Source organism: Protobothrops mucrosquamatus, unplaced genomic scaffold, assembly GCF_001527695.2.
Source record: "Protobothrops mucrosquamatus isolate PMUCROS unplaced genomic scaffold, P.Mucros_1.0 scaffold2421, whole genome shotgun sequence".
NCBI lineage: Eukaryota > Metazoa > Chordata > Lepidosauria > Squamata > Viperidae > Protobothrops > Protobothrops mucrosquamatus.
The window spans coordinates 108986-123212 of NW_015388493.1; the positions used below are offsets into that span (position 1 = coordinate 108986).

The following is a 14227-nucleotide window of genomic DNA, read 5'->3' on the forward strand; positions in this document are numbered from 1 at the left end:
AGACTGGTACCAGTAGGTCATGTAGGGGTGGGGGGGGCTGTGCATGGAGTGGAGAAGCAATGTGGCAAGAGCGTGGTGGCAGACCAGGTACAGTACTGGTGCGCCTGTGGTGGGCGGTGCCAGAAAGGGCGCCAAGCCTGGCGCGTGGTGAGTCAACCCAGATCCGGAGTGCCGCCCCACCGCAGACCTGCCAAGGCCCTTCTTCAGTGACCCCCCCTGTGCATCTGCATCGGCCATACCTCTGTCTTTGGGTTGATGAGCGCCAGCCTGCACGCCTACTCGGGACTGCAGGCACCCGCTAAGGGCGGGTGCTGCAGCTCTCATGCCGACTGGGCACTTTTGGCCTCTACCAGCTGCTCCCGCCAGATCGCCTTCCACCCGGCCGGCTGCTTCCACCACGAGGTGAGGCGAGGCAGGTGGCGGAGGGGAGGTGCAGTTGTTTCCCTTTGCCTGCCAGACACCTGTTGAAGCCATGCAGAGTATGGTTGCCGCGCCTCCCAGATGCCCTCGCCTCCCGCAAGCTTTTTTTTTACTAACCTGCCTTTCAGCTGCATTGCGTTTCTCCATTAGTTTCTCAGCCTTCGCCGCGTCTTCGTGGGACAAAAAAAAAAAGAAGTTCAATCAGACTTTCTAATTTCTCGAGAGATCTCAAGAAGTTAGAAAGTCTTAATATTTTTTAGGTATTTTTTTGTCCCACAAGCACGCGGCGAAGGCTGAGAAGTGAACTGAGAAACGCAATGCAGCTGAAAGGCAGGTTAGTAAAAAAAACGCTTGGGGGAGGCGAGGGCATCTGGGCGGGGGGACGCAGCAACCTTACCCTGCGCGGCTTTGGCAGGTGTCTGGCAGGCGGAGGGAAACAACTCCACCCCCCCTTCTGCCACCTGCCTCGCCTCCTCACCTCATAGCGACGGCGGCAGAAGGCAATCCGGCAGGAGTAGCTGGTAGAGGCCAAAAGCGCCCAGCCGGCTTGAGAGCTGCAGCGCCCACCCTTAGCCCGGCGCCTGCAGCATCGAGTAGGCGTACAGGCTGGCACTCAGCAGCCCAAAGGTGGAGGTGTGGGGTGGCCGGCGGGGTTCCACCGGCGGCCACTGGCAAAGGGCCCTGGCAGGTCGGCGGGGGGGGCACTCTGTCGCACTGAAGATCTGGGCCGACTTGCCCCACCCCGCGCTAGGGTTTACATTCAGAGTAGGGCTTATATTAGGCCCACCCCCAAAAAATCAGCTGGGCCTTACTTTTGGAGTAGGGTTTACTTTTGGAGAAACACGGTATATCTTAACAGCCATGCTTCAAGACTATCTTCCCTTACATTTTTTTATTTAGAAAATAAATACAATGGCTGAGTTGTTTACAAAAACATAATGCATCATTAATAATAAATACACCACTAAAAATTAACAGAAAAGACTATAAAATTAAAATGTGAACCATAGTCCAAGAAAGTGAAATGAGAACTTCCTGTACCATGTCTTCCTTTGGAAAGCATCCAGCTGCTGTAGCTTGTTACCTATTTGAAAGATTTGCACTTACCGTAGCTTTGGAAAGTTATCCCTTTCCTGGTTTCCTGGTGGGTGATAATAGAACCAGCAACAGCGTTGTTTTTATAATACTCCTTTCAAATGCCCTATTTCAGATTTTATACCTTATATCTATGGTTTACGAAATCATTGCAGACTGGAATGTAGAGAGCTCTTTATTCTATTGTTTTAACATTTTGACAGTTCTAAACTGCCAGATAAAACTGTTTTTGCTGTCCAGGTCAACATAGGATAGAAACTGTGTTTAACAGGTTGTCTGTAGTTTGTCTCCTGATGAGAGAAAGCTTGTTAGTGTCAATTGGGATCTGGTTGGTCTCTTCCTTAACTCCAAACAACCTATTGTCATTAACATACTCAATCTTATGCCCCTACTTATGTCAGAGCTCATTTAAATGGACATACATGTATGTAACATGTTTAACTCCATGTAACCGATTTCCAGTGCAAAGGGGAAGATATTTTTGTCCTACCCAATCAAATTTTCTTTTGCATATTTTTGAAGTGTTAATTATAAAACAGAATGAAAGTTGAGGATCTAGGTTCCCTCTTTGAATGAGAGGAATCCTTTTTAATCAGAATGTTTTGAATAAAGCATAATAAAATGATCTTCCTGTCTTGATCTGTTTCACTGGAAAAATATGCATACCAAGGCACAAGTCAGATTTGGCCTTCAGTATGCACAAAAAGCACTGGGCTTTTGTTGCAATACTGCAAAATTACTTTCTTCATTCTCACTCCTTTGGTCTCCACAATCAAAGCCTTGAATATTAACTGCCAATGTTCTGATTTTTTTTCAGAGGCCCCATATTCTTATGTGTAGAAGTTTTTATATCAAGTCCCTTCGTTTCTACTCCATACAAGGTTTATTTTAAAACCCTTCCAATGAAGCTCACCATGTTTTGACTAAACTTATTCTTATTAGTTCTTGGTAGGGTTGCCAGGTGTCCACTATTTGAGTGGACAGTCCACTTTTTTCACATTATGTTCACTATTTTTTTTCACAAAATAGTGGACATTTTTTTTATTCAAAAGCTTTATGATGAAATGGTACGTAATCTAAAGCTGTACAGTCTACTTTTTTTTACTACTTAACCCCCCCCCCCCCGCTTGTCCGCTATTTATATGGAAACAGACCTGGCAACCCTACTTGTATGCCAGCAGTTCATAATTTAGTTAACCTAGACCCTTATGAGCTACACAAGAAAGGTACATGTTATAATTTTTCATTTCTGCTAAAGGAATAGACATATAGAGGCACTAAGCTAAGGTATTTTTAGGAAAGGAGATATAGTAAGCTGGAGGAATAGAGAGGAACTATATACACTGATTTAAAGCATACTTTTAGAATAGTGCACACTACTGTAGAATACCATATGGCTTATGAATAACATATTCAATTTATATAAGATTTCTTCTTTATAAAAACTGCCTAGAGTTAGTATTTTAAAGTATAACTATGAACCAAAATGCAGCCATGTTTAACCAAAGCATGAACTCTGTTACACACATAGCTAGATGAAAAGCAGGCACTCTTATAGATAAACAAGGGAAAACACAAATCCTTTATAATTGCAATTATCCAGTTTGGGTAGCAGTTCTGCAGAAACAGAGGTGAGGATTTTAAATATATATAATGTATAAACAAAAAACATCTGCACAGAAAGCATAGCAAGATATAGTAAATTTGGGCTTGACAAATATGTACAGATGTTTGTTCATTTATTGTTTTGTGCATCAAAATAAAAGGGTTGGGATATTTTCAAACTTGTTAGCTTTAATTCTTCTAATGCTGTTTCAATAAGTGCATATTTTAAACCATTTTGCTTTTACATTTTTTTCTCTGCTATTAAATCATTCACCAAATACAAGTATTAAAAGGCCTTTCAAAAATCTGCAAAAGCACTCTTTGTTAATTATCAAGTGTCAAGAATTAGTTTAAATGCGGGACATAATTTGGACTTTTTTTTGACCTAAGCATAATATCTAAAGACAGAAGACAGGACAACAATATAAAATAATATCCCAATTACAAATTGTAGTAATCCTTCAAGTTAATTCCCAGCAATAGCTTTTAGGTGAAAGGTTTTAAAACCCAAATTACTTTGGATTACGGTATATATCAGTGGTGGCAAACCTATGGCACGGGTGCCAGAGGCGGCACTCGGAGCCCTGTGGCCACACGTGCCATTGCCCCAGCCTTGCCTCCCCCTGTGATCCCCTCCTCACCAGCAGCCACCCTGGAGGAGAGTCGCCCCCGAGCGTGGCCCATGCGGAGCAGTGCAGCCAGGAACATGGCAGCCAGGCAGCGGAGTCAAGAATCTGGCCTCACGCCCCATCGTGCACAGCTGATGCTGCAGGGCGCGGGCAGAGGGCGTGGCCATGGCACTGCTGGGCTGCCTGGGCAATCTGCGGCAGGCCCTGGAGGTGGTGGCCCTGTGGGTAGGCGGAGTGGGGGTGGGGCAGGGCAACCCAGTCTCTAAAAGATCCGCCATCACTGGTATATATTATAGTATCTATTATAATAGTATTGCTAATAGTATAATATAAATAGTAATATCGGAGGTGTTGGAAGGATTCAAAGCTTTCTTTGAAAAGGAAGGTAGCATCATGCTGAAGCTCCATGTCAGGTCCCTAAAGAAATGTATTCTTTCCCTCTGCCTATTGTTGAATTTGTAAACCTTCTTTGTGACCTGCCATTCTGTTGGGAGGGGGGGGGAGCTTCGGGGATTGCTTTGCACTGTCCAGCTATGATGCCCTTCTCCCAGAGGATGGAATATCTCACCTTTATCTAAGACAGGGCTTTTCAACCAGTGGTACGGGTACCACCTGTGGTACATTGGCACCTGGCAGGTGGTACGCGACCATCCTAGAAAAGTGGTAGCAGGGGAGGGGAATGAGCTGAACTGGTGGCAGCACCACAGAAGACTGAGAGAGAGATGGCTGGAGCTGCAGGGCTGTCAGGGCTCAGCGGAAGCGCCAGGATCAGTGCCGCTTTCCAGCTGATAGGCGCTTCTTCGGGGCACTTTTTTCAGTGCCACTGTAACTTCAACAGTCACTAAGCGAACTGTGGTAAGTCGAGGACTACCTGTACTTTTATCACTTTTTTACTTTTTTGGGGGTCATTAAGTTTTTGACACCTTGCTAGGCGACTGGTGGTACTCAGATGTTGCCATATCCTAAAAGTGGTACAATGGGTGAAAAGGTTGAAAAGCCCTGATCTAAGAGACGGTTTGCGCTTGGAGCCAGAAGGAAACGAAAGCGAGAGACCTTGAATGAACACGCCAAAGAACCCAGTTACCAAAACACTATGCCACCTATGGATTGGCTGGATTTCAAACGAACACTGGGATGCTGGGGGAAAAAGTATTGAATGTTGCTTTTATTATATTGCTTTCACGGGTATTTCCCCAGACCCTGTCTTGATTCCCTGCTGTGACTAGCCCCTAATAAAAGGTATTTTGGGGGAAATGCCTGTTTCAAGAGTTCTGCTTTCTTGGGTGGCTTAGCTGAAGTAGGTCCTTACACTCCACCCCTTTTATACCTGCATATAGTATCATGGTGGGATACAAAATAGGTGGAGCTTATTATGTAATAGTTTTCGTCATTTGCCCTTTGGCAGATGACTTTTATAGATTAATACAATTATTATGCCATAATGCCATCTCAACTCCTTTAGGGACATCTAGTTTACCATTATCCTCAGAGTGGCCAAGAGAGATCAGCCAGTGCAGTTTTTTTTAGGATAAATGAATGATCTTGAGATTGCCCACTTACACTCCAGGAAGCTACTCCTTTTAAGTACACCTTAGGAATGGAGATTTTTGAAGTCAGCTCATGAGTTGAATGAGTCAAGAGAATTCAACTAAGCTACTATATGGACACAAAGTTCGGCTGAGCCTCATTCCTTAACCACTTTGGATATAATTAATTTGAAGCTAGATATTTTGTAGACAGCAGAATAAGAGAATTCCACTTGGTAAGTTGTAATTATTACTACATTACAAAGGAATATGAAAGGAAAATAGTTTTAAGGACTCAAAAATTTCTGGCAAAAAGCTTAATGAAGAACAGATGTAAGAAAATAAAATCGTTAGAAGGGAACAGTTATTTTGAAAGATTTTTTTGTTAAATACTTTTGAATAAACTAGAGTTAATTTAGACAAATGAACAAGATCTTTGTGGAAATGTTTTTTATTATTAAAGGGAGCAGGCCATTGTCAGATTTTACAAAACAGAAGTTAAAGGTAATATGAGTCAGACTGAGATATTGACTGTAACTACGGGGATATGGTTCATGATGTTCACAGTAACTATGGAGTACCATTAGAGATGAAAGTATTAAAGACACAGGAACACAAAAAAGAAAGAAAAAGGGGGAGGCTTGCCTTCTCTTTTTGTCCCTTGTTCAAGATAATTTTTTTTGGAATAAATATGACAACCAGAAGAGTAGCAAGAATGGAGGGGAAGATAGAGACTTCCAGTTCCTCCCTGTAGTGATGCGGCCCAGGGATCACGGGGCTCCGCACCCTCAACTGATTTCGCCCTGCCAGCAGACCCTAAATGGGTCAAAAGTTGCCCTGGAGAGGCGACAAAGTAGGAAAGGCGCCCCAATGATCACGGGACAGCGGTCAATCTGCTCGATCCGGGACAAGCCTTCCAACCAAATAGGAGAAAGGCTAGCTGCACATCAGTGTCTAGCCCAAGCTACCAGCAGCCGAAGTCCAAAAGCACGAACCAGAACAACGGTGAACAGCGTACTTGAAACTGGGTGAGAATATCGACCTTCTCTCTTCTATTTTGTAATTGATTCCCTGGTAAAGATTCCCAAAGCAAGAAATCACCTGAAAGTGAGGGAGCGGACTAAATCCTCGCCCCTCCATAGACGGAAGCGGTGAATTAACTTCTAAGGGAAAAAGAAATATACTGACATGAAATTAATAACATTATAGTCTGGATAAATCTGAAAATTAAGTAAACCGTTAAGATTTTACACCTAAAGAGTTTTGATGAAATTATAAAAAGAAAATAATTTGTTTGAAAAAGTTGGAAAATAAATAACTACTGACATCTAGTGGAGAATCAGAGCATAGAAAACAGCAACTCTGATTCAGATATTGTGAAGATGCCCAGAAACAAAGAATAATGTGTTCCCTTGAACTTTAATAATCTTCAGCCAAATAGAAAATAGCTGGGAACAAAGAAAGAAAACATACTGGGCCATCTATAAGCTTTAAAAATGTCTGCAAAAAGAAAATTTTAACTGTTGTCTAAGCTCAAGAATTTTGCAAACTCAAGTTTGCAGAAAAAGAAAAACGTTGATTCTTGACTAATTTTCTAGGGGGAAATTTACTAGAAGGCTTCAAGGTGGTTAAATAGTCTGGATTGCAACTCTGATTGTTGATAATTGACCCCTGAATAGAAGATTTTTTATAAAATATTGCTTTCACTGATGCCCTGACAATTAAAAACACATTGGATTACAAAAACCATATATAAAGATAAGAACTATATAAGATTTGGTTGTTTGGATTTTGACATTGGCTGGTTTGATAAAGCTAATTACAGAGACTATGGTACTGGTGAAAGACTATTTGGAGGGAAAAGATGAAATGGATATTGCATATTTATCTAAAAGGGACAAGAAACCACACCTAATATTCCCTTCTGAAAGATGTAGCCTGGAACATCAGAGATCGGCAGGAGTAATACTTCAAGACAAGTACTTTTCAGGAGGAAATGTACACAATGCTACGACAGATTCAAATGACAATAGTTTCAAACCACGATGAGATCAAAAATAACTTTGATGATATAAATAAGCACATCTTCAATCGAAACTTACAATTAAAAAACTCTCCGAAAACGACGATAAAGAATGAACAAACAAATCAAATAACAGAACATAAACTAGAAGAAAGTGACTTAAACAGGGAAGCCACAAATGAAGAGAAGTACAACTTAACACAAACAGAAAAAAAATCTACAAGATTTTACAACAATGAAAATGGAAAAGATATTTTATCCATCAGGACTTCAAAACAAATTTGAGGATAAGAAAGACGATTTAACAAAATGGATTATAGAGCTGCCAGGAAAATTATCAGTCTGGGAGACAAAAAGCGTACATCCTACTCAACTTGTCCTTCTCACTCCCAACAACACTTACAAAAATACAGGAACTTCCTGGCAAGCAGAATATACTAACTTGGAAAGTTATTTGGCAAAAGAAGGCTAGAGTTAGACTCTAGGAAATATCATGATTCCATACAATATTTAGTAGCTTGGAAGCACCTGCCTCCATCCCAGAATGAATGGGTCCATAAATGCATCGGAGCACCTAGATTACTTGATTCCTTGCAATGTATCCTGATAAACCAGACTAATTCCTATCTTTCTTTGTGTTTTTCTACAGATGAATCTCTCATTTTTAAGGGTGGCAATAGGTCAGAACTGTTTCTTTGCTGGGGGGGGACTTTTGCTGGTTGCATCTTTTCTTTTTCCATTCTGCAGGTTCTGCCATAGTCCTGGGGGGGAGGGGGGAGCCTGTTGGGGAATTGCAATGTATTTTCTTCCTTTCATCTAGCTGCTACAATGTATTTTCTCCGCTTCCTCTATCTCCTTGCTCTTTGAACTGTTTCCCCCTTGTTACCAGCCTGGGGTGAGAAAGGAATGTGCCTCTGGCCATCTGGCTTATCTCTTGCTGCGGAAAGGAAGGTGCGAAGACCCAACAACATTTTCACAGGCTTGGGAACGGCGTCTTATCAACTCCATTCCCACAGTGGACTTAACACCTCTGGATTGGCCCATTTGAACTGACCGGACAACTCTTGGGGTGGGGTTTGCTTCTTATTCCTTTAACCTATTGATCTGAGCGGGAAATCCTCAGATTCTGCCTTTTATGCCTGCTGTCAGCTTCTCCTAATAAAAGTTCCTTTTGGGATGAATCTGTCCCAAGAGTTCTGCTTTCTTGGGAAGAGGTTTTGAAGCAGGTTCTTACACTTAAAGAGATCTGATTTGACTTACCAGATAGAGTACTACATGATTAAACATTTGTTTGCATATAGTTAAAAGAATAGATAATTTTGGATATAAAGGGGCCCTATAGTAAGAGGGATAAGAGATATAACTAGTATAGTATTTTTTACAATATATGAAATGTTAAAATACTGGGATGATGTATGTGAATGGAAAGTTTGGACATTTAAAGATAATTAATTTTGAGAGAATTATGACCGAGAAGAAGCTTAAATAAGAATTTTGAAAACAGGACATATAGTGACTTAACAAGATGACTTTTATAAATATAGTTGAAATATAAGCCATTCAGAAAAGATGTTATATGTGGATGTTATAGGATATATTATAGTATTTTTATAATATATGAAATATGAAAATATTGGGATGGTGTATGTAAATGAAAAGTTTGGATATTTAGGTAATCAACTTTGCGAAAACTATGGCTGATAAGAATAGTTTGAATACTGAGGGGAAATTAAGTTTAAATAAGAATTTTGAAAACAGGACACATAGTGACCTAATAAGATGACTTTTACAAATAAAATTGAAATATAAGTTAATTAGAAAAGATGTTATATATGGATGTCGTTATTTGTACAACCACAAAAAATGTTTACATCCAACCTTGTATGCATTGAAAATATTAAGAATTATATTTATCTAATGTTGACAAAGGAGAATACTATTGGAAGAAGGGAAGATCAAGGAAACATACTACTAATTTAATATATTGATCATGGAATTATAGAGATTAATCATTGTTTTTTCAAATATATGAACTCAGACAACACGCTGTTTACTAAGCACTAAAGATTTTTATTGTAAAAAATCAATAAAATATATTTAAAAAAAAAAAGAATGGAAGGGAAGAGAGGACTGTTAGAACAATCTGCAAAAAAAAAAAAAAAAAAGGAATTACACCAGATTTGTTTCAGTAGATATTTGAAGAACTGGGTAATAAATTAGCTGAATCACTTGATAGTATTTGTAAAGATGAAAGAGGAGTTGAAAGAAGTAGTTAAGAAGAGGGAAAGCTCTGAAAAAGAAGTGCCTGGAGAGGTAAAATAAGTTAATGACAAAGTAGAATTTTTAAGAGAATAACAGAGTGTTGATAACTAAATAATCTAGTTCTATTGAAATTAAGACAGAAGGAATTTGTTTGAGACTTAGAGCAATCCCAAAGGATTCTCATGAAGACATTAGAAAAAAGTTTAGTAAAGCCTAAAGCCTTGGAATTTTTTTGGATTGGAAAGAGGAGGATATATGAAATTGATAAAGTATTTAGAATAAATTCCAGATTTGTGAGAACACGAAACGTTCCAAGGGGTGTTTTGATGCACTGACAGGAAGAAGAGCTCAAGTTTTACAGCTGCCTTTTAATACAAGATGGAAAATTGATAATACACAGATAATTGTTCTTAAAGAAATTCTTAAGAGTTTTTCATAAAAGAAGAGTTCAGATTTTTTTTTTTTGGCTGAGATATTAAAGCAGAAAAAGATCTCATTCCAATGGGACAAAGTATAAAGTGTAATCTTGACTGAGCTTTGTTCAGAAGGAAAAGCAATTTCTAGGAAATTTCAAAAAGAGATTGGAGATCCAAATAGAGGTATCAATGGAGGCTATAGGTAGTACTTGACTTATATCAGTTCATTTAGTGACTGAAGTAACAACGGCACTGAAAAAAGTGACCGATGACCATTTTTCAGATGACCATTGCAGCATCCCCATAGTCACGGGATCAAAATTCAAATGCTTGGCAACTGACACCTATTTATGATGGTTGCAGTGTCTCAGGGATCAGGTGATTGATCACCTTTTGTGACCTTCTGACAAAGTCAATGGGGTGCCCAGATTCACTTAACCATGTTACTAACTTAATAACTGTGGTGATTCACTGATAACTGTGGCAGAAAAGGTTATAAAATGGAGCAAAATACACTTACGAAATGTCTCATTTAGCAACAAAAATTTTAGGCTCAGTTGTGATTGTAAATTGAGAACTACCTGTACAGAAAACGTCCAACAGGTATGATAAGAAACTGAAAAGGATGATACTGAACTAAGTGCTACAGTATCCATTTTTTAATATGTTTCGCTTGATAATGGATTATAAATACTTAACATGGAATATAAATGGAGCCAATGCTTCTGAAATGTGTAATGGAATGTGGGAACAAGCAATGCTGTCCAGGGAATCAATCATAAAAAAGAAGCAGGAGCCCTCCCCCCCCCTGAATCGTCAAAGAAAGAATCTTAGAAAGGGCTCGCCCTAATGCATCAAGCAGTTGAAAGTGGCAGCAGACTTTCAGACTTGCAAGATTCATGGTAGCCCTCCTAGGTAAAACAAATAGGAAATATAATTAGATGAGCTAAATCTACTTTACTATAAGACTATCTTAACAGAATCAAGTCACCTGGGTGACGTAGAAATTTGAGAAATAAAAAAAAATGGTAAATTTGTTGGCAGTGGATGAAAATTAATTTCCACGGGATTAAAACACCGACACTGGAAAATTATGCCCCAAACGAAGAAAAAGTTTTTTTTTAAATAAAGGAGAGGATTCTTTTCTATGAAAATTGATGAACGATGGGGGGACTGGAATGGAGTGATCTCTCCACAACTGGATAGAATTTCTGAGAAAAACATTAAAATCACTCAAGACAAAATTACCAGAAGTTTTGTTTGATTTGATGGACAATTTAGGACTCATTAATACAGGGAGACAGAAAAATGGTTATTCCACAGCGTTTACTTGCTTTCCTGAAAGATACAGATTTTTTTCAAGAGTAGACATTTGGATTTCAAAGAATTTGGCCACTAAGTTTCCAAAGTAGAGATATTACCAATATCTTTTGAGTCATAATCCTGTGGGTTTGATGTATTAAAAGAAAATCTTAATTCTTTTAGATGGAGACTGAATGCAACATGGTTACATAAAGAAGCAATAGTGGATTATAAAAAGAGTTTTTGAAAATAATTTAGGTAAAGGCACTGATTTAAGAATGGTCTGGCATGCAAGTAAATCTTTTATTAAAAGTTTTTTATATAACATAATAGTGAACTACAAGCTAGTCTGGATGAAATAAAAAGAACTAAAAAAGTATCCAGAGAACATAAACATTTCTCAATAAATTAAGCTTCTACAACAGCTATTATATTTATTAAGAGAAATGGAAATAAAAATGAATTATAGAAAATTAAAAAATGGATTTGCAAATAAACCAGGGAAGTGGCTAGCATATAAAGTACAAAAAGAAAAAAGAAAAATGGTATTGAAATTATAATAGGGAGATACTGTATTAATAGACAGTATGGCAATACAAGAGCATTCCATCAATATTATTCCAATTTATATAAGGAAATGACATCTCATCAGAGAATATAAATAAATACCTAAAGAAACAAAATTTACAGAGGATTACAGAGGAACAAGGATAGAGTATAAAGGGACCTACAACAAAAGGGAAGCTTCTGAAGCAATAAAAAGAAATTAAGATTAATTGAGAAAGGTACCTGGACCAGATGGATTATTAAGTTCTTGTTACAATGTTTTGAGGATAAACTTTACAACCTTTCAAAACAAGATGAATTCTATCTTCTGGGGAAAAAAGTGCCGGAGAGTTGAATACAGAATAAGCTGCAGTTATTTCAATAGAGAAAACATCAAACTCCATATCATGTAATACAGTAAATCTTATCTTAGAAATACTGTAAAACACTGTATAATTATAATATTTATCCTATTCAGCCTCTGGGCCAGGTTTAAAACTAGGTAAAAGCTTGTAGGGTCATTGTAGAATGTAATTATAACATTTTATATAACAATCAGCTGCAATTCATTTACTGCAAATTGTATTTATTTCTCTTGCACAATTATTTTCCAATGTGAAAAGTCTTCAAGTGAACTCATCTCAGGAAAATAGTTTAATACCACCCGCACACACACCCAATTAGGATTAACAAATGCCTCTCACAATAAGTTGTTTCTTGAAATAATCTGCATTATTTAGCTTCAAACTTTGCCTTGAAGATGCATACTAAATGTTTACCTCAAACTTCCTTTAAAAACAAGGATTTCTAAATCCTTATTGCAGCTTAATTTTCAGGAGCTTGGGAAAAATATTATCTTTACTTCGTTGGTTCTTGCTTTTCACTTACAATATCTGCATACTTATGGAAAACGTCTTCTCCTTGGCCAGGCAAATTCTTTTTAGATGAATAAAGCACATTAGGGAATAGCCCAATGCAACATATATGAACTTTTTCAGAACTGTTTTTCCAAGGACTGATGAATTAATCATCTTTTAATTTAAAATATATCTATTTGTGACCATCAGAACGTTTGTCTGAAAAGTTTATTTGAAACTTTCTGAACACTTAAAGCAATATTGCTTTAGATATTCTGAAAGTGTCTAGAGAGAACTAAACAAAATCAAACTGTTATAAATTACAAGTTTTTGCTTTTGAAAGAGCTCAAGTGAACAGAAAACATGAAACACGTACTGCAAGGAAATCCCCAACATTTCATGCAAGAGCAGGCAAGATGTTATAAAAGCCACCTAAATTCACATATTTATACACTGAATCATCAGAAAAAAAAGTATTGTTTAGTAAATCTGTACATCCAAATACATTTGGGAGCTACATCTAAGTTACATCATTTAATGTTTCATACACTCGTTACCCCTTTTAAATCATCAAGTAAACATTCCAAACTGGGGGTGGGCTGGTAGAAAAAAGAAAGAAAGAAAGAAAGAAAGAAAGAAAGAAAGAAAGAAAGAAAGAAAGAAAGAAAGAAAGAAAGAAAGAAAGAAAGAAAGATCAGTGTAGACATTCAATTTTTTGTTTTTAAATCTAGACCTCCGTGTGTTGAACGCTTCATCTTCGTATATTTGCTTCCTGACATATAAAAACCGCAGTGCAGAAAACTCCATTTTTATTATTAGTTCAGTTTCTTTGGATGGGTCTCAGGTATAGTTCAGCGTACTTTTTGTAATGAACAAGTGGAAACTTGGTCCTATTAAACTGAGAATGCATGCAAATATTTGACTTTTTTAAAAAAACAAAAAAAACAAATGCATGTATATTTTATAATAGGTAACATTGCAAATTATTCAGGTAGCACCCATATTTTCTTTGCCCTGTCAAATAACACCAAAGCTGAAGGGAAGAAATCTTTCCAGAACGATTTTTTTTTGTACCAATAACTTACTAGAAACCTCTAAGAGCCATCTGTTTCACTTTCTTTAGAACTGAATGGAACAAATAGTTAAATACAGTTTGTCCTCTTCATTGAAGAGAGCTAGTCTATTCATCTTTATGAGCTAATTTTGGGAAGATAGACATGTACTGTGGAAAAACCTACTGAATATAATCCACACATTTGCCGAGAACATTTGGAAAAAGTCAGTAAGAACCTAGGATCAATGAAAACGGATGTTGCTTTAAATGATCCACAAGAGAAGAGACCCACAGAGTGCCCAGTGCCACGCACACAATTTTTTTCCTGCGCTTTTTTTTTTGGTGTGCAAGTTATATACTCTTTTCCCACCCCACACCCTAAAAGGTTAACTGTTCCAATTTTCAGTTCTTTTAGTCAATTTTCACATTCGTGTAGATTTTTCGAACAAAGGCACTTGTTCCCATATAGCCAATTGCTCCTGCAAAAAAAAA

General features: G+C 38.0%; 1 protein-coding gene across 1 annotated transcript in view; it reads right to left on the reverse strand.

Moving 5' to 3' along the window:
• Nucleotides 1-11287: 11287 nt before the first annotated feature.
• TM9SF3 (transmembrane 9 superfamily member 3) overlaps nt 11288-14227 on the reverse strand; it is a 40540-nt gene continuing 37600 nt past the window's right edge. Inside the window, exon 15 of the mRNA XM_015824945.1 lies at nt 11288-14214. Coding sequence (XP_015680431.1) covers nt 14147-14214 — 68 coding nt within the window. The 3' untranslated portion in view covers nt 11288-14146. The remainder of the gene's footprint in view (nt 14215-14227) is intronic.